Source organism: Geotrypetes seraphini, chromosome 9, assembly GCF_902459505.1.
Source record: "Geotrypetes seraphini chromosome 9, aGeoSer1.1, whole genome shotgun sequence".
Taxonomy (NCBI): domain Eukaryota; kingdom Metazoa; phylum Chordata; class Amphibia; order Gymnophiona; family Dermophiidae; genus Geotrypetes; species Geotrypetes seraphini.
Window position 1 is genome coordinate 152,131,187 of NC_047092.1, and position 19,896 is coordinate 152,151,082.

Here is a 19,896-nt window from a genome sequence, read left to right on the forward strand (position 1 = left end):
AACCTTACCCCATCTGGCACCAGTACACAGCCCACAGGACATGTCGGTGAACAAAGATCCTGCCTCTTCCTGGGCCTTGAGCATCTCAGAGAGAGCGAGAGCCAGAAAGCCTTGAGCATGCGCAGATGCTCAAGGCCCAGGCAAGAGGCAGGATCTTCATGCACCAGCACGTCCTGTGGGCTGCGTGCTGGTGCCAGATGGGGTAAGGCTTCTGTTCGGGCGGGGGATGCCAGGTTGCGCCGGGGGGGGGGGTAGGGGAGGGGAGGTGGGGAGTCGTTCATGGGCTGGAGGGGGAATGAATCAAGCGAGTTTCCCTTACTTGCTATTGGGAAACTCAGTTTGATATACGAACAATTTGGTTTACGAGCATGCTTCTGGAACGAATTATGCTCGTAACCAAGGTTCCACAGTAATTGTATTCCTAAATTTGCCAGTCTTGTCCCCAAAGAAGCCAAATATATTGAACAACAATGGTGAAAGAGGGGATCTTTGTGGAAAACCACAATAATTCTCCCATATGCCTGAGTTAGTGTTACCATAATGAACTTGGTAAGTTCGAGATTTCAGAAAATCCCGAAACCATTTCATTACCTTACCGGAAATTCCTATACAATCCACACAATACAGCAATACAGAATGATCAACCAGGTCAAATGTGCTACTGAGATCAAACTGTATTATGAGAGCACTAGAACCCTTTGCAAACAAGGAAAATAAATGGTTCAGTAAAGATGATATAACTCTCTCTGTACTATGCAAAGGACGAAACCCAGATTGGGGAAACATTGTTCGTTGATTTCTTTGTGATTTTGTATTTTGCTGAAAATTTATTTTTTGATACAATTATGGGAACAAGTGACATTTGATTCTTAACATTTGAAGTTTCCTATTCACATAGCACCTTATTGGGTGAATATAAATGATGTTTTTGGGTAATACTCAGTGTGCTATGGTGCACATATTCTGTGGGATATACCCAGGTGGAGACTTAAACTACTATGTGAAAAGGTTGTCCCCCAAAAACTGATTATTCACCATAAATAAAATATTACGTGAATTTTAAGCTGGTTTACACAGTGTTTACAGTACTGCATGTTAATTTGAAAACCAGGATCTGGGTTTCTTTTTCACGAAAGAGAAAAATGATCCAGATAATCCATTACACTTCTCCCTCCGTATTCGCTGTGATTGGGGATTAACAGAACCGCAAATACAGAAAAACCGCGAATAACTTTTTCATATATTCGCTGTTTTCTACTAAAAACCATTGTGAATATGGTGAAACCGCAAATAACATGGTTGGAGACCTGGCCTGTTTCTGAAGGAGAGGCAAAACATGGTGAAGAAAGTACTGGGAATCAGCAATTTTTTTTTCCTGTAAATCCTTGGAATCAGCGATTTCTCTATGCAAACTGATGTAATTTGGGGGAGGAGCCAGAAAGCTAAAAACTGTGAATAATTGAAACCGTGAATGCTGAAACCGCAAATACGGAGGGAGAAGTGTAATTGTAAATATATCAGACCTTCCAGTAATGTAACAAAGAATGAAATTAAGGTAGCAGGTCTGTAATGTGATACTAGAGTAACAGATTCTTTTTTGGTTTTAATTATTAGAGTATAATTATATGCCCTTTATCTATAGGAAATTCTCCTTTTTTGAGCATATAGCCCAACCATTCAAACAATTTTTTTGAAAGGATGATAGTGATTTTTTAGGACAGTTGGAGGGCATGTATCCAAGGAACAAAAAGAATTAACATTTATTGTAAAGTTTTTAAAAAATAGCTCCAATTTAACCCCCTCCTAACGCGTAGTGTGGGTTTTAGCGCCAGCAGCGGCGGTAACTGCTCCAACACTCATAGAATTCCTATGAGCGCCGGAGCAGTTACCGCCGCTGCTGGCGCTAAAACCCACACTACGCATTAGGAGAGGGTAAATCTGCTAGACATTCTTCACTAGATCCTGATATTAAAGGACTCTGGAAATTTGATGTTCTTTAACAAGAATGACAGAGTTTAACTATTTTAGAGCTAAAATAAAAAGCTAATTCTTTGATGACTGTTGGAGGGTTTTCTGTGATTGTTCGTTAAGATGAAGTGTCAAAAATTGAACCTATCAATTTAAACCTACCAATTTAAATAATTCTTTGGTGTTATGTACTATTTTGGCACAATAAAAAATTTTATGCCTTTCCTTACTCTTTCTTTTATAATTATGAACTTCCTGTCTCCATAAATCATGATCTTTTATATGATTGGTCTTATGCCATACTCTTTCTAATTTTCTAACTAAACATTTAATTTCATGTAACTCATGGTCATACCATTTATGAGAATTTCTAGTTTTCTTTGAAATGTAGATAAAAATGATTTTAAATCTTTTACTGCATTGTCATCTTCATTCTCCAAATATAAATTATTGTCTCCCAATAGTAGGCAGTGAGAAGCAAAGGTAGAATTATCAAACAAAATCATAAAAATCCTCTTTAGCCTTAGACCAGGGGTGTCCACACTTTTTTGGCTTTTGAGCTACTTTTAAAATGACCAAGTCAAAATTATCTACCAACAATAAAATTTAGAAAAATACAAAGCACACTGTACGCAGAGAAAATGTTAATTATCATTTATATTTGGGGTTTTTCAAAGAGGTCAAGGCAGATGACGTTAAAATATGCAATGTCACCTCAGTAACAACTATACAAAAATAGACAAATATAACCCCTCTCTTTTTACTAAATCGCGATAGCAGTTTTTAGCGCAGGGAGCTGTGCTGACTGCCCCACGCTGCTCCCGACGCTCATGGGCTCCCTATGCTAAAAAACATTATCGTAGTTTAGTAAAAGGGGGCCATAGCGCAAAATATAGACAGCAGATATAAATTCATACACATTTTGATCACTAAATTTAAAATAAAATCATTTTTCTTACATTTGCTGTCTCGTGATTTCATGAGTCTCTGGTTGCACTTCCTTCTTCTGACTGTAAATCCAATATTTTTCTTTCTGCCTCCTGCAAGCTTCCTCTCCTCCAGACCTCATTCCATTCCCCAACCAACATCTCTCTCTGTCCCTCCATGAGTCTAACTTTCTTCCTCTCTCCCTGCCCCCTCTCCTTTCTTTCTTTCTCGCTCTCTCTCCCTGCCCCCTCTCCTTTTCTTTCTTTCTTTCTTTCTCGCTCGCTCGCTCTCCCTGCCCCCTTTCCTTTCTTTCTCGCAATCTCTTCCCTGCTCCCCTCTCCTTTCTTTCTTTCTCGCAATCTCTCCCTGCCCCTTCTCCTTTCTTTTTTCTTTCTCTCCCTGCCCCCTTTCCTTTCTTTCTCGCAATCTCTTCCCTGCTCCCCTCTCCTTTCTTTCTTTCTCGCAATCTCTCCCTGCCCCCTCTCCTTTCTTTCTTTCTCGCTCTCTCTCCCTGCCCCATCTTTCTTTTTTCTCGCTCTCTTCCCCTGCCCCTCTCCTTTCTTTCTTCCTTTCTCGCTCTCTCTCCCTGCCCCCTATCCTTTAATTTCTTTCTCACTCTCTCTCTCCCTGCCCCCTCTCCTTTTCTTTCTCGCTCTCTCCCTGCCCCCTCTCCTTTCTTTCTTTCTCGCTCGCTCTCTCTGCTCTCCTCTCCTTTCTTTCTTTCTCGCTCGCTGTCCCTGCTCCCCTGTCCTTTCTTTCTTTCTTTCTTTCTCGCTCGCAGTCCCTGCTCCCCTCTCCTTCCTTTCTTTCTTGCTCGCTCGCTGTCCCTGCTCCTTCCTTTCTTTCTTGCTCGCTCTCTCTGCTCCCCTCGCCTTTCTTTCTTTCTCACTCGCTCTCCCTGTCCCCCTCTCCTTTCTTTCTTTCTCGCGCTCTCTCCCTGTCCCCCTCTCCTTTCTTGCTTTCTTTCTCTCTCCCCCCTCTCCTTTCTTGCTTTCTTTCTTTCTTTCTTTCTCTCTCCCTGCTCCTCTCCTTTCTTTCTTTCTTGCTCTTTCTCTCTCAATCCCTGCCACCGTCAGTGATTTTTCCCTGCTTCCCCGATGCCAGGCGCATACAAGTGCTGGGCCCACAAGCCCTCCACCCCCCCCCCTCCCGACATCAATTCTGACATCAGAGAGAAAGTTCCATGCCAGCCAGGCAGCAATTGGCTTCGGGGAAGTAGTGAGAACAGATCGCAAAGGCAATGCGAGTATCGCAGAGCCCGGGATGGACTCTGCGATTAACTCATGTTGCCTTTGCGATCTATACTGGTCGATTGTGATCGACCTTTTGGGCACCCCTGCCTTAGACCAAAAACCAGGTGGAACATAGAAATGAATACAGGTTAAAGAGTGTATTAGATTATTACTAGACAAGTGACGTGTTATCTCCAAATTCTTTGCTTGTGGTCTAAAATTTTAAAATCGATGTGTACTTTTAAATTATCACCAGACCTCCGTCCCTTTTTTTTCTCTACTTAGATAATTTTATAACCATTAGGTAGAAGATCAATCTGATAATTTAAAAGTACACATTGATTTTAAAATTTTAGACCACAAGCAAAGAATTTGGAGTTAACACGTCACTTGTCTAGTAACATTTATTGTTGGATCATCTGGAGAAGTTAACCAGGTATCTGATAAAAAGAAACAGCCTGGTTGTTCCTCTTCTATCCAATCATTTATCAGTTGTGACTTCTTAATGATCTTACTTTTAAATAAGCACAGGAAATTAGTGAGAAATATTTGAGGGCAGAAGAAAATGTAGGAGAAATGAAATTTGAGAGTACGCTCTTTTAACCCCTATTTTCCTTGCATTACAGCGACCTAAATACTACCTTAATGGGATGTGGATCCTGCACAGTTCAATCAATGTCCTATGAGACAGTAATGATTTTTTAAAATTGTCTAACCTATTTAAAGAGTAGTGTACTGAAATCAAATTTATAGCTAAAACTCTCATTACCCATCAACCTGAACAAATCAGGTACCAAAAAAATAAGTTTGATTCATCATTCAGGCTAAAAACAGACCACATTTAGAGACTAAAAACCCAAAACATAAAATAACAATGGTAATATCTTACTAGAATGTATAGGATAAGAGGAAGTCCTGGATACGGCATGCAAAAGTGCGCGCTAAGGTGCCAAATGCATAAAAGGACGAAGTAATGGTATTTGAGTTTTGTGTTGCTCTCGGGACCTATTTTTTGTTTTCTTTTTAATGCATTTACTCTTTACAGCCTTCCGCTCCCAAACCCCTGCTGCCTTAGATGACCACCTAGTCTACATGATGGTTATGCTGGCCCTGTGTGCAGCTGAAAACTTCTCATGAAACAAACACACCAATCCTATTTTTTTTAGCTGTGAACTAACAAGGGAGATGCTTATTGATTTGGTCCAGTGAAAGAATAGATCAGGTTTTATATTAAGTTTTCTCTTAGCACAACTAGGTTAAAAGATGTATGCGAGCTAGATCATTTTCCCTTTACTAATTTTATACACACTATGTTTTCAGATTCACATATTGTACATGCCAGTATTTGATAACATTATATATTGTATAATTGCAATGTCTAGTAAGAAATATAAAATGTTAACTAGGCAGAATAGTAAGTCCTTATTGTATTTGTATTACTCAAGGTAATGTAGGGGGAAACTGTCTTTTATTTTTTTTAATAGAATTGCCCCTTTGGTTTTCTTTTGTTAATCCATTTTAAACATAAATTTTGGGACTTGGTGGACTATAAGTATATCATATCAAATATAAAAGGGAAAATCACATAGATAAATTTGTATAACTTAATATCTGAGTCTCTTAGTCTTTTTGTGAATTATTTAGGAAAGGGAAAAAGAGGTGGAAAGAGAAAGAGAACGAGATAAAAAGGAGAAGGAGAAATCTGAATTCAGATTCAAAGAAAAAAAGGAAAAAGAAGACTCTACACCAACAAGGAAAGAAAGGTAATACTTTTGAATGCACTCATTAGAGGTTTTCTGAATTGGTACATTCTTTGCTTTTGGAGATGAGTTTCTAAAACAGAGATAAAATTATAGGTATTTTCAGAAATCATATCCATGTTTAAATGTTATCTGTGTTTTTGGAGGATAATCTGACATTTTTTTTATATAATTTTCAGAAAATGTAATAGCTCTGCTATGGTTGATCTGCTTGGGAGAAAAGTGGCTGGAGTAGTAAGCAGAAGAGCTCTTATTTGCTGCCTAAGAGCTCCTTTTACAAAGCTGTGGTAGAGATTCCTGGTGCGGAAAATGGAATTAAATGGGCTTCAGCATATTAGTGTACAGGAGTCGCTACTTTGTACATTTGTCTGTAGGGCTCTAGTCCATCACTAGTTCTCCTAATGGAAGCCCTTGTCCTGGTCAACCCTCCCAGCCTTCACTGCTCACTTTTTCACACTCCATCTTGGTCATACTGCTCAATGTTTTGCTGACATCCCCCCTCTCGCCAGCTCACTTGCACAGCCTCATCCTTTTCAGTTCTGTTCTCTGCCTATTCTATTATCTCTTCTAGAACAATCTAATTCCTTTTTGCAAAAGAGGTTTGTGGAGGAATATTGCAAGGACTTATTAAATTTTCAGTATTGGTGTCAGAACAGTGCTCTCTAAATCAACTGATGGAACTCTGACTTAGAGAGACATTTGTTCTTTGTGAGAGGCTTATACTGTAGTCTCTACTGTCTATTTCAGATTCAGAGCCTGAGCTGCTTGTCAGGCTCTGATGTTCTGCAAGGGAGATCCAAATTTTTTCTTCCTGCTTCCCTCTCCACACACACACTCACTCACTCACTCTCTCACTCACACAAACATACACTCTAGTGGAATATTATATGAGAATACCATCAGATCTGTCTCCACCTCCAGCAAGGAACAAGCTGCCTCAAGAAGATATCTCTTACCTGAGATTTATTCATTGTATGGAAAGAAGGTACCTTTCCTGCTCCATTAAAAAATAAAATCACAGGAAAATATTTAAGACCTTCTAAAATTTATAGAGGCACCAAAAGCCACTGTCATATTAACCGTTCATGGACTCGTGGAACCAGCAATTTCATATGTGGCACACTACTTACCATGCAGTCTATTTTCCAACAAAATGGATGAGTGATGTAAGTCCAACTCTTGCAATCTAGAAAGCAAAGAAGTTAAGAATTTACAACATTACAGATAAAGATCGACATCTGTTGGACAATTTGAGCAAGAAGGTGCTCCAAGGACGATGATATCTGTACACATTATCACTCATCAACTTTATATGGTGTAGTATATGCATACCATTTTTTATAATGTCCAGGCTTTCTTGTCCAGCCTGTTACCAGAAGGCTGAGATTCAGCTGATAGTTTTGCTAGCAGAAGTTGATGAGTATGCTTCTCATCTATTTATGTACAGCTTGATCAGGCTGGGTTGTTTCTGACTTATGCGACATGTTCACACTAGGTTGGCAAATGCTCCTATGGACTGGAAAATTCTTATTTAGAGAAAAAGTGAAACAGATATAAAATTGCTGGTCTACTCTGAAACAACTCTGTTCCGCCAACTAGCTTTTCCACCAGATGCATGAGTTTATCATAGTACCATTGAACTTATAATAGAACCTTCTTGTCATTCCAGATGCAACATCAGGTGCAAGAAGGTAGAGCACCTTTTTTCTTGTTTTTGTGATGCCATTCTGCACTGCTTACCCTGTCTGTATTGTTTGGAATTCCAAACATCCTCTTATTAGAGTTCATCTTCATGCTCAGTTGGTTTAAAGCACTCCAGTTGATGGGCTTCCACTTTTCAAATGTCATCTTTTGAGTCACAAAAGGGCTTTTCTGTCATATCTCAATTACAGAAGCTTCCTGTGCCAAGGATCCCATTGTCCTTATGTTGCATGTGATATATAATTCATTAATTCGTTATCTGCCAACAAGGTTTATACGATTGTCCCAGCCACATAAGTTGATTGTGCTTATTTACATGAAGATACACTTGGACCTGGTGTCCCATTCCTGTGTTCAGTTAGTAGCACCTACATCGGGAATACTGTATCACTATATATTCAATACAGCTTATTGAGATATATTGTACCTTTACTGTTTTGTTTTGTCCCTTTTGCCTGGGATTTTGTTTAAGTGTTGAGATAATTATTTGATTTTGCGGTATTTCAAATAAAATTGATGTGGCTCTTTGAGTAAATGGAGTCTGCTTTGTTTAAGCATATCACCTGGAACGTAACAGTTGCCTCAGCTAGAAGAATAAAAGAATTTCAAGCATTTGTTTTCCATGCATCTTTCACTATTTATCATAGCAGAGTGGTTCTTTGAACTCACCTAAGCTGTTACTCAACATGGTTACATCTTTTCATATTAATATTGTGGAAAGAATATTCCATATCCTGTCCAAAGCTTCTTAAGTAAGACTTTGTATGAGAAAGTCCTCTGCAATCTGGACTGTGAACAGGCTCTTGACTTTTTACCTTTAAATGAACTGAATGCATCAGTCTATGCAACTTTTCTTCTTTAAACCCCCAAGAGAATTGCAATCCAGTCAAACTTTAGCAGTTTGATAAAGCATCCATAACGTTCTAGTTTGATAAAGCATCCATAACGTTCTAGTTTAAAAACAAATCATCAGACAAGGGTCACTGCAACTTTGTTGAAATCTCCACTGGATACAATTTGCAAAAACAGCAGTCATCTTTGCTTCATACCTTTACTTGATACTGCCACTAAATCAGTCCATAATAAGATTGCTTTTGGTTGAGCTTGCTGGTTATTTTGTATGATACTGCAGCTATTGCATCTTATTCAATGTGTTGCTTCCTCCTGAACAATAGATAATATATAAACAGAAGAGTGACTCTGTGTTTGGAAGCACTCAAATTATTGTCTTGCTTTGTTGATGGAAAAAGTGTTGCTCTTCTGTAGCAGGTGTCTTCTGTAGACAGCATGATTGATTTGGCACACAATTCCTCCTACTGCCCTGAGATCTGCATGAACTTTTGAGCTGTGGAACTAGAAGAGGAAATTTCTATATGCAGGAGGGGATATGCATGCTCAACATTAAGGAGTTGTAGTGGGAATTTGAGAGCCAGTGAGCAGGTTAAACAACTGCTGATTTTCAGTGCAAGGTCCTATAAACCCTGAAGCAGCTTTCTAGCAAAACAAAAGGCACCATCTGTGGGACCTATTATTTTTTTATCTGTCATCATTCTTCATGAAACACAGATAACCCTTTAAGAGTTTTTTCCCTGGCAATGAAGTAATTTTTTAAATATAAGGTGAAAGGATTGTTGGTTTTTTTAATCAGATGAGGTGTGTACTAGAGCAGTGGTTCCCAACCCTGTCCTGGAGGAACACCAGGCCAATTGGGTTTTCAGGCTAGCCCTAATGAATATGCATGAAGCAAATTTGCATGCCTATCACTTCCATCATATGCAAATCTCTCTCATGCATATTCATTAGGGCTAGCCTGAAAACCCGATTGGCCTGGTGTTCCTCCAGGACAGGGTTGGGAATCACTGTACTAGAGAATGATATGGGGATGGGGACAAACTGTGTCCCTGTGTCATTTTTTAAACTAGCCTTAAACAGGCTGTTCCAACTAGATTGAACAGCATCTATAAAACATCTTAGACAACTGGTAACTGAATTAAATGATTAAAAAGAACTGCAGAAGCTACTTTTGGATTTAAATGAAGTACTGTTAAGACATAATTTGTATCTTTTCTGCTTTTGATGTGGCAACAAGAATCTTGTCCACTGATCAGACTCCTACCACCTGCAACATCCTTCCATTATGTGCCCAGTTGCTTAAGCATCTTACTGTTACAGATGCATCTATTGTTACAGCATATAATAGACATTTATTTTTCTTTTCGTCCACTATACAGTATTCTACAGTGTTAGTTCTCTTCTATGCCCATGTCTTACAGAAAATACAATTATCTTTCCCAAAAAAGGCCCAAAAATGGGGGGACTTGGTTTATATTTGGGTCGGCACTGACCCGCCCCCCCTCCTGAACCTGTTCGCAGGCCTCTGCTGGGCCTGCCATGAGACCTGGTGGTCTAGCGGTGGCTGGAACAGAAGGGATCCCTCCCACCTCCTGTCCAAGCCTGATTCTAATTATTTTTATCTCCCTCCCACCTCCCCCGTGTTCCTTAAGTATCCCTGGTGGTACAGCGGTGGCCAGGACAGGAGTGAGTTCAGCTAGTGGTTCTGCATGAGTAGGAGCAACCTTCCTTCGCCTCTATCTGTGCAGAGCCACTATCTGATTGGCTGCCGTGAGTTCTTGTCTCTTCGAGAACTCATGGCAACCAATTAGCTAGTAGTTCTGTATGAGCAGAAACGAAGTAAGACTCTCCTGCTTGTGATTCACTGCTGGACTAGCAGGGATTCTTAAGGTACGCGGGGGAGGAGAGAGGGAGATAAAAATAATTAGAATTGGGCTGGAACAGGAGGCAGGATGGATCCCTCCTGTCCGGCCACCGCTGAACCATCAGGTCTCACAGCAGGCCCGGTGGAGGCCTTTAAGGCATTGGGAGGGAAGGGGCTAAAAGTACAGAACCTGGCAGGAAGGGAGGGGGGATGCTGGGTGCAGAGATTGGCATGTGAGGGAGTGAGTGAGGGGACTGGGTGCAGAGACTGGCACTATTAAAGCCCCCCCTCCACACACACACACACACTCCCTGTTTATATTTGAATCAACTTTTTTTCCTCCTCCAAGGTTACCTTGGTTTATATTCAAGTATATACGGTAGGTTTTCTCATACTGTTTATACCTGAATGCAGTAGATGCTAAGAATGACTTTATACCCACTGTTTTCATAACCTAGAACTGTTTCTGGAAATGTCCATCACACAGTAGAACACATTGTACAATTTTCAGAGTAACTGAATTTTTGTATTTAAAATGTTGACCTGTTTTATTGCTGTTTAGAATAGCTGCAGTGATGTTTGTAGTGTTATTGATACCTTCCATTATTACTGCTGCCAACAATGCAAGCAGTAGAGTAGTTCACAAATGTTTTTGTGAGTCTGACCTGTTCTGATATGTTTTTTTGCATAGAAAAAGGCGACACAGTGCATCTCCCAGTCCCCCTCGCAGTAGCAGAAGAGCAAAATCCCCATCGCCAAAATCAGAGCGTTCAGAAAGATCAGAGAGGTCCCATAAGGAGAGTTCCCGGTCCCGATCATCTCATAAAGATTCTCCCAGGGAAGTCACTAAAAAATCTAAAAGGTAAAACATTAATCTTGATAGATTGCTAACTTTCATAAACACATAGTTCACTATTTAAAAAAAAAATGTCATTGATATGGTATTCTAAAGGGAGTTTAAAAAGATTAAACAAGGTTGACTTACAAGGTGCTGGACTAGAAATTTTGCCACCAGCTTAGTTCTAATCAGGAATTTGAATAAAATATGCTGAATATTTGCAGCACATTTCATTCAAGAAGAAGGCCAAATCTTCATAGTTTGTGTTCCAGAAACTTACACAACTGTTTTAGGAGCAGATAATCCGATATTATGCTTTCTGTTTAATGGAATGCATTAGTTTCAGATGGATTATTGTAATCTGATCTTTGTCTTTGTTTATAAGAAATATTTAATTCAAGCACATACAACCCTTTCTAAGCTTGTTTTCTTTTATTTCTGATACCTGTTGCTCCGTGTGCTGAAATCATATTCTCTGTATATCCCAACATTCAGAAATAAAATATTAGTGCACAAGCTAAAATCTGCAGCTAAGCAGCTTTACAGACATAACTCTGATCAAAGAATCATCATATAGATTTACCCAAACCACATCCCTTGATAGTGTAAAAGCCTGGTTCAACTGCCTGTCTGCTGAAACCAAAACATTTCTTTCCCAGATTTGAGGATTGCATTTGAAGCTATTTTTATTAGGAATATGCTACACTTTTCATAAAAGGTCTGGATTTTCCCCACAAGGTTACCTGCTTTTTCTTGGTCTTGTTTTATCATGGACTACTCCTGGATGGGTTTTATGTTATGTTATTTGTGGGCTTATATCCCACTAAATCCTCGTAAGTGGAGTTCGGGGTATTGATATAACAGCATACAATACAATTCCAGGCATCTTGAGTAGTATATGGTACCTCGGAAATGTGATAACGGTAGTAATACATTCGGTCCATATAATAAACGATGGTGGTTGGTTCAACAGTCAGTTCAGCAATTCTACTTAGATTAATCTTGGCATGCAACCATTTTGCAGGGCACCTACCTAGCCGGCCTGCACCAACACTTAGGATAGCTTGGGATGAGTTCCACTTGGAGCTCAGTTCGACTTGATTTATCAGGCACTTGAGCATAGGCTGAATGGCTCCATGTTGGTCCAGAGGACTTTAGCAGGTATCTGCTGCATTCCTCCCTCACCCCCAAAGATGCATGAAGAGCTAATGGGGTCGAGGGTTTCATGCTCTCCAAGGCCTGTTAAAAAGGCAGCCCAAAGAGAAGCTTCTGGATGATTTTATGTGCTTGTCAGAGGCAGAAATCTCCTTTATGCAGTTGCAGTGTGAGCTGATGCAGGTATGGCACCAGGCAGTTCTGTGAGTACAGTCTATTACTTGTAGACTTTGGGGTGGTTCAAAAGCAGATGTTTTGAGGGTCTCTGGTGCTTCCTGTAGGGTCCCCCACCTCCCAAAACCCCTTTTTCTGAATTTTTCAAACTTATCTAGCTCACCCAGCTGTTTCTGGAGCCAAAACACAACCGCAGTGGCCATCTTGGATTTCCTGATTTTATTTCAAAAGCCTTTATCTGCCTCATAACGCTTTGATTTTACTAATAATTTTAGTCTATCCCTGTATCATGCCAGTTTTATGGTGGCTGGTTGGCTGAGGAGCACCCATATGCCACAGAACATGTATGGGGATGGCAGGGAGGCTGGAGTGCTGAGCTTAGCAATTTCTGGTTCCTCCAGGGTCTCAGAATCCCAGGAAGCTTGAATATTGGGTTAAAAATTCCTCTCCTAGAGCTCTCAAATTGTGACTTGTAATTGACAATTTAACAAATGTGCAGGTGCCTTGGCACCCATGAGGAGACAAGGAATGTTCTTAATGGGCTAGATTTAAATCCGCGGGCATGCACTGCAGGGAAGGCGGCAGAAATCCAGAGCCCGGGACAGAAAGCAGGGCATGACAGGCTGACAGGAGAAAGCAGGCTTCAGTGCCGACGAGAAAACTTTAGGCCTTGGACTTAAGAAAAATCAAAGACGTTGTTGTAAAACAGCAGAATACTAAGCTCCCAGCTCCAAGAGAGCACCGAGCAGGAGAAAGTTAACAAGCTAGTGTCGGCAAAGGGAAGAGGCTGCTGCCGGTGGAGATAGCCCTTCCCTGGAAGAGCAGGAGAGTCGGGGCCTGAAAAAAACCAACCCAACCCAGCAAGAAAAAAACCAAAAAAATGGACACAAAACGCATGCGCAGACCATCTGCAGGGAAAGCAGATGATCTGCGCATGCATCAGGATCACACACTAGTGATCTGTGCTGTCGGAGGGGGGCGTTCCTCTGATCGCCCTCATTTGAATTTTTTCCTGTTGTGAATTGGTTGGGCCTGCTGGAATCTGCCACGGAAGTCAGGTTAGTGAATCTAGCCCAATGTCCCTGTGGCGGTCCTTAGGAGATCCAGTTCTGGGATTTGACTCTGATTTTGTGAATGTAATATTTGAAGCTTATATAAAATATTCAGGGTCGTCTGCACAGTCTGGAAGTATGCCAGTGACTGTTCAGAGGGATTTTCCCTTTAAGAGCACTAGTCCATTGCAGAAGAGTATACCACAGGAACCAGAGATCTAGTCAGAAAAGGACTGGATGACTAGGGGTCAGGTTTAATTCTTTTGTTCCTGCATAGTGAATCTTCAGGTTTAGAGGATTCTGGATCACAAGTGGGCACTATCAGCCAAGTTTCTGTGGCAGCCCTGGACCAAGCAGAGGACCTGACGGTGTGCAGACTCTTTAACTCTTTAAACTGGTGGACTTAATGGAAGACATTACAGCATCTCTGAGGGAGTTAAGTTTGAAACTACCTCAGGCTTCCATGACTCGTATCTCTCTTATGAACAGCTCTAAGACTTGGTCCACATTTTTTTTCTTTCACATCCAGAGATCACCATGATGCTGATGGAGCAGTGGCAGCCACTGTAGGGCCCCCTTGATGTTTGCCAGAGCCATGATAAAATTGTATCTGATGACTTCTGAGTTTCAGCAGTTATTTGTATCACCTAGGGTGGATTTGCAGGTAGTGCAAGTTACAAAATGCACATCACTTCCTAGTAAAGGTGGAGTCATTCTTAAGGATGCACAGAATCTCAGGATGGACAATCCTCAAATGACAGTTTGAACCTCTAGGATTGAGAGCAACATTAGAGGCTTCCTTTGTGGTGTGCGCCTGCCATAAGTTGCTGTTCCATGCTCTGGTTTTGAAGGAGAGTGCATACCCTCCCCCAGTGGTATTTTCAGGGATTGATTATGAAAGACACTCTATATGACATGTTCATAGTCATGAATAAAGTGTCTGCCTATTCTATCTCTGTCCGCAGAAAACTCTTGATCAGACAATGAGCGGAAGATTCTGCCTCTAAAGGTACTTTGAGTTGCTTCTTTTCAATGAACAAATACTCTTTGGCAAAGAATTGTACATTCTTATGGCAAGTATGGCAGATTGTTGTCCTAAGTCATTACCAGACAGTAGACCACTTACTCCCAGGGGAGGGTGTGTGTAAGCGTTAGGTTAACTCATGGTTCCTTTAGTGGCTACAGATGGTCTTGGCAGGCTCCTCTGCTTAGAGATCACTTTGCCAATCTAGACAGAAGTTCGGGGACTTCAGAAGAGCTCAGATGTTAGGTTTTGGCTCAACAGCTACTCCTAAAAAGTCCCAATGATGCCATACAAGACCCCAATCTATCCCGAATAGGAGAGAGATTCTTGGTTTTTAATAATAATAATAATAACAACAGCTTATATACCGCAATACCGTGAAGTTCTATGCGGTTTACAAAGATTAAGCAAAGGTACAAATTGATTAACTTTAAGAGGGGATGAAGAAAGAGGGTTAATAGGACAGGAAATCCATTTTTGAGGAGAGAGTGATCAATAGAACAAGTTAATCGCTATAGAGGGGAGAGAGAAGAGAGGATTAGTTGTCTAGATACTTTAGGAACAGGTGTGTTTTCAGACGTTTCCTAAATTCTTCATAAGTAGTGAGCGAAAGCAATTGTTCTAGGTCTTTACTCCATGATGCTGCTTGGTGCGAGAGAAGATGTTTAGGGAGGCTGGGGCAAACATTTCTTCAGACAATACATGCTGGACATTATTCCATAGGGTTACAAACTCAGTTTCTCTCATCTGTTTCTGGATTTCTTTGTGAATTCTCCAACTAGAAGACCTGAGAAAGCGGTCAAAGTCCAAGAGATAGTAAAATGGCTTCTGGGGATTCAAGTCATAGAGCCTATGCCAGATGCAGAATTGGACTCAGGCAGATACTTTATCGGGCCCAAGAAAGACTCAGACAACTGGAGACCAATCTTGGATCTGAAGTCTGTCAATGCAGCACTAAAAGTGCCCAGGTTCTGAATGGAGACAGTGTGTTGCTCTTTGCCTTGGTGGTGCGAGGGGAATTCCTAGCTGCAATGGAACCCAGAAAGTTTCTTAAGTTTCATATGCTGGAAAAGCACTTTCAATTCTTGGTACTACCGTTTGGGTTGGCAACAACCCCATGCACCTTTACCTCTTCCAAAAGGGATGGTAGTGGCAGCAACACACCTGTGCAAGGCAGGGATTCATGTACACCCATACTTGTACAATTGATTAATCAGTGTTCCGTCCAAGACCAACGGACACAAGATAGTGTCATAGGTTGTCCAGCTCTTCCAAGACCTGAGATAGATTATAAACTCCCAAGAGTCAGCTGGAACTGACTCAATCCCTGGAGTACTTGGAGATCCTCTTTAACATGGCAGAAGGTCGTGTTTTTCTTCGAGTCATGCAAACTGAAACTAAGAGCTCAGATTTTGGAATTGCTGGCAATTCCAGCTCCTACGGCTTGGCACTACCTGCAGGTACTTTAAAGCTATGGTAGTGACCCATAGAAGTGGTACCTTGGACAAAAGCTCATTTAAGCCCTCTTCAGAATGTGCAGTTATCTCATTGGTCTTCTCATACGGATTCACTCCATTTGCCATTAACCTGGATGATGAAAGCACGTCAAAATTTGCATTGGTGGCTTTGGGTGGAGTCACTGTGCAAGGGCTTGCTTCTTCACATTTCCTCTTGGGTGATACTGATGACAGATGCCAGTCTCTACAGCTGGGGAAGTCATGGTGAGGGTTGCCCAGTACAGGACTATTGGTTGTCTTTTCAGAACTAAACCCAATTCTGTAACCGACATCCATGTTACAGACGCCATTTACAGAACTGGGTTACTTTAGACGCAGCTGCTATACTTAATTGTGCCAAGGGATCTCCCTGCCGCGATTAGTTTAGCGGCTGACAGTCTCCCCTTCCCCCTAAACTAACGAGGCAGGAGGGATGTTCAGTCCCTCCTGCCGAAAGACCCCCCACCCACCCCCGACAATCGCCGGCAGGAAGGTGCCCAATCCCTCCTGCTGGTAGGCCCCCACCCTTTCCCAAAAATCGCTGGCAGGAGGGTGCCCTATTCTTCCTGCCACCCCCTCCCCCCCCCCCGGAACCCTTCCTACCCGGAACTTCCCGGGCACACCTAGCAAGTTGGACGGACGGACAGACGGGTCCTCGCACTGTGCAGCCGGGAGGCCCACCTCTGTCCAAATGAGACAGGCCCGCCCCTCCCATGCCCAACCCACAGGAGCCTAGGTCCTGATTGGTGATGGCCCATGTACCTAAGGCCCCGCCCACAGGAGGGGCCTTAAGCGCCTGAGCCAATCAGGCCCTAGGCTCCTGTGGGTTGGGCAGGGGAGGGGCAAGCCTGCCTCATGTGGACAGAGGCAGGTTTGCCGAATGGACAGTGCGAGGACCCGTCCCTCCGGCCAACTTGCTAGGTGAGCCCGGAGGGTTTCGGGGAGGGGGGTGGTGGGTTTCATGGGAGGGGGGGGTTGGCAGGAGGGATTGGGCACCCTCTGGCCGGCGATCTTTGGGAAAGGTGAAAAGCCGCCTGTTTACGGCCTTTCAATACCACCGGCTTCATGGAAACTCAATATGCTGTTATAATTAATATATATTTATTTTATTAACAATCAATAACAGGTTACAAGAACAAATCTTTACAGCATATGGAGCTGACGGATAGTATGCCTCAAGTGCTTGAGTATACCTGGATGTCTGTCCTGTTTTCATAATCACAAAGGCTGTCTCTTATACAATTCTTGACAGCTTGAGGCCACGTTGGCACATATCATATTGTTAGTTTTTATTGGTCACTTACAATCATCATTACATTTATCAGTTTATTAATTGGTTCATAATATCTGTGTCATACCATACGCATGTCCTGTTTACTAGAAAATCTATCTTTTCCCGCATATGCCGTTTTAATTTATTATGTCAGCAATTTCAAGCCATCGGCCAGTAAAAGCCTGCCCATCACAGGATATTCTTGCAAAATAATGTATTTTTATATTCTTGGTTAAGACATGTTCTCATCCTTCTTAGTTGCACTTCCCTGGCATTACTGCAGATGTGACACCAGTTGCCATGTAAAAGAATAAGTTTCGTTTCACTCGCTCATTTTTCGCTTGGCTTGCTGATTTCAGCAAGCATAGATTGTGCAAAGGCTTGACAGTTTTAGTCAGAGCATTCTCAGCCATCTTAGGCCTTTAGTTGTGTTTATTGGCCTAATATGTTAGGGGATTTTCAGGGAAGGCTCTTCACCTGTCACCTGTACAGGACTCTCGCGCTCTCTCTCTCTCCTCTCTTCTCAAAGGGTGGGGGGCCTACTGGCAGGAAAGGTTAGGCACCCTCTTGCCATAATCGTCGGGGATGGGGGGCCTACCGGCAGGAGGGGTTGGACAGCCTCCTGCCGGCAATCATTGGGGGCGGGTGGGGAGTCTTTCAGCAAGAGGGATTGGGTATCCCTCCTGCCTCGTTCGTTGAAGCGGGAGGGGGGATAGACTTGCGGCTGCCATACTAATCACGGCAGGGAGATCCCTTGCTGCAATTAAGTAAGCGTCTAGGGAGAAGCCTAGGGCCACCTAGGTTCGCCTAAGGCCACCGCCTAGCCTTAGGCGAGCTTGCGGGCTTCCCTAGGCTCCCAGAGTCACCTTCAACATAGGCGACCTGCCTGGGGAGCATATTTATTTATTTATTTTTTTAAAGTGCGTCCCAATTGGCTGATTAGACAGCTGTAGGACACCTGTAGCTGCCTACAATCGGGACGCAGTTTACAGAATCCGGGCCTTTGTGCCAATAAACAAATTAACAGCAGCAATTTACTGAGTGGTGTTACCATGGGGAACTGGGTTCAGTTCCAACTGTGGCTCGTTAACTACTCACTGCTCCAGGTACAAAAAAGTTAGACTGTGGGGACAGGGAAAATACCTGCATATAATACATGTAAGCTACTTTGCTTGTGCCACAGAAAGGCAACATTACCTTTTCCCTAGATACAATTTTAAGACTTTCTTAAACCCCAACATTGACCCCCCCCCCCCACCCTCTTAATTTCACTGAGTTTATTCTACCTATCTGCAGTCACTCCCTATTTCCTTCCCCTGTACAACAGTAGATTTATCAAGGATCAGCAGTAGGTCTTTCTCGTGAGGGCTACAGAAGACACCGATAGGTATATACATCCACATGGAACTATAATACATGAGGGACCTGAAACTTTAGATCCTTAAAGGTTACAACCAACAATTTTAAAACACAATACTCCCTTATAAGGAGCCAGTGTAATTAGTGCAATAGTTGTATAGCACTAGTTTTCTTGCTCTTAGTTAAAAGCCACGTATTAATGTAGAACAAAATCTTTTCCAGAGAAAGGAAAATGATAAAACCAGAGGACATAATTTGAGGTTGAGGGGTGGTAGACTCAAGAGTAATGTTAGGAGGGGGGGGGGGGGGGTTGTGAGAATATCTGCCTGCTGTCCCTGGATAACACCTGTTACGGTAAGTAACTGCTTTATCCCAGGACAAGCAGGCAGCATATTCTCACATGTGGGACTCCCTAGCTTACTAGAATGGGATGGAGGGAGTATTGGCCATTAAGAAAATAAATTTTATAATACTGCTTGGCCGAAGTAATCCTCCCATCTGGAATTGAATTCCAGACAGTAGTGAGATGTGAATGTATGAACTGAAGACCAAGTAGCAGCTTTACATATTTCATCAATAGGAATTGAGCGTAGGAAAGCAAGAGAAGCTGCCATAGCTCGGATCTTGTGAGCTGTGACACAACTTCCAGTTGCAGCCCTGCTTGAGCATAAGAGAAAATGATACAAACTTCATTGGTAAATGTGGTATATTAAGCACTATTAAATCATTTGATCTTTTGCCTCACTCTTATTTTGCATATGTTGGTATATGGATTTTATTTACACCACTGTAGGAGATGAGAAGGATGAAGAGTTAAGTAATTGCCTACTCAATTAATTTTTTTAATAAACTGAGGGACAAGATCATTTTCACTGTCCAGGATTTCTCACACTTTGTAGTACTATGCTGCAACCACTAGACAGCCCTAACTCACAATAGTTGCTGCAGTAGTAATTGTCTGTAGTTGAACACAGTATATATTTAGATCCTTACTATAGCACTAGTGAATATTTTTTTTTTTTTTTTTTTAAGATTTAAATGTTTCTATGAAGTCTCCATGTTCTTCCTTTTCTTTCTTCAGATTATGAGACAAAAGAAGAGGAATAGTGTACCATAGTTCCTTTTCTTTTAGCTCTACTTCAATTTGGATTGCAAACTGACAACTATTTTTAAAAGTATGAAGGTGTTTGAGTTGAGATAATAGCTAGCTCTCCTAAGAGT

The 19,896-nt window shown here is 41.9% G+C and overlaps 1 protein-coding gene across 4 annotated transcripts in view; it reads left to right on the top strand.

Annotated features, from left to right (window-relative positions):
- The window catches only part of U2SURP (U2 snRNP associated SURP domain containing), a 221,630-nt gene that overhangs the window by 194,215 nt on the left and 7,519 nt on the right, over positions 1 to 19,896 (top strand). For all 4 annotated transcript variants that reach the window (XM_033957623.1, XM_033957621.1, XM_033957622.1 and 1 more), the window contains 2 exons: positions 5,772 to 5,890; positions 10,996 to 11,166. In XM_033957623.1, coding sequence (XP_033813514.1) covers positions 5,772 to 5,890; positions 10,996 to 11,166 — 290 coding nt within the window. The remainder of the gene's footprint in view (positions 1 to 5,771; positions 5,891 to 10,995; positions 11,167 to 19,896) is intronic.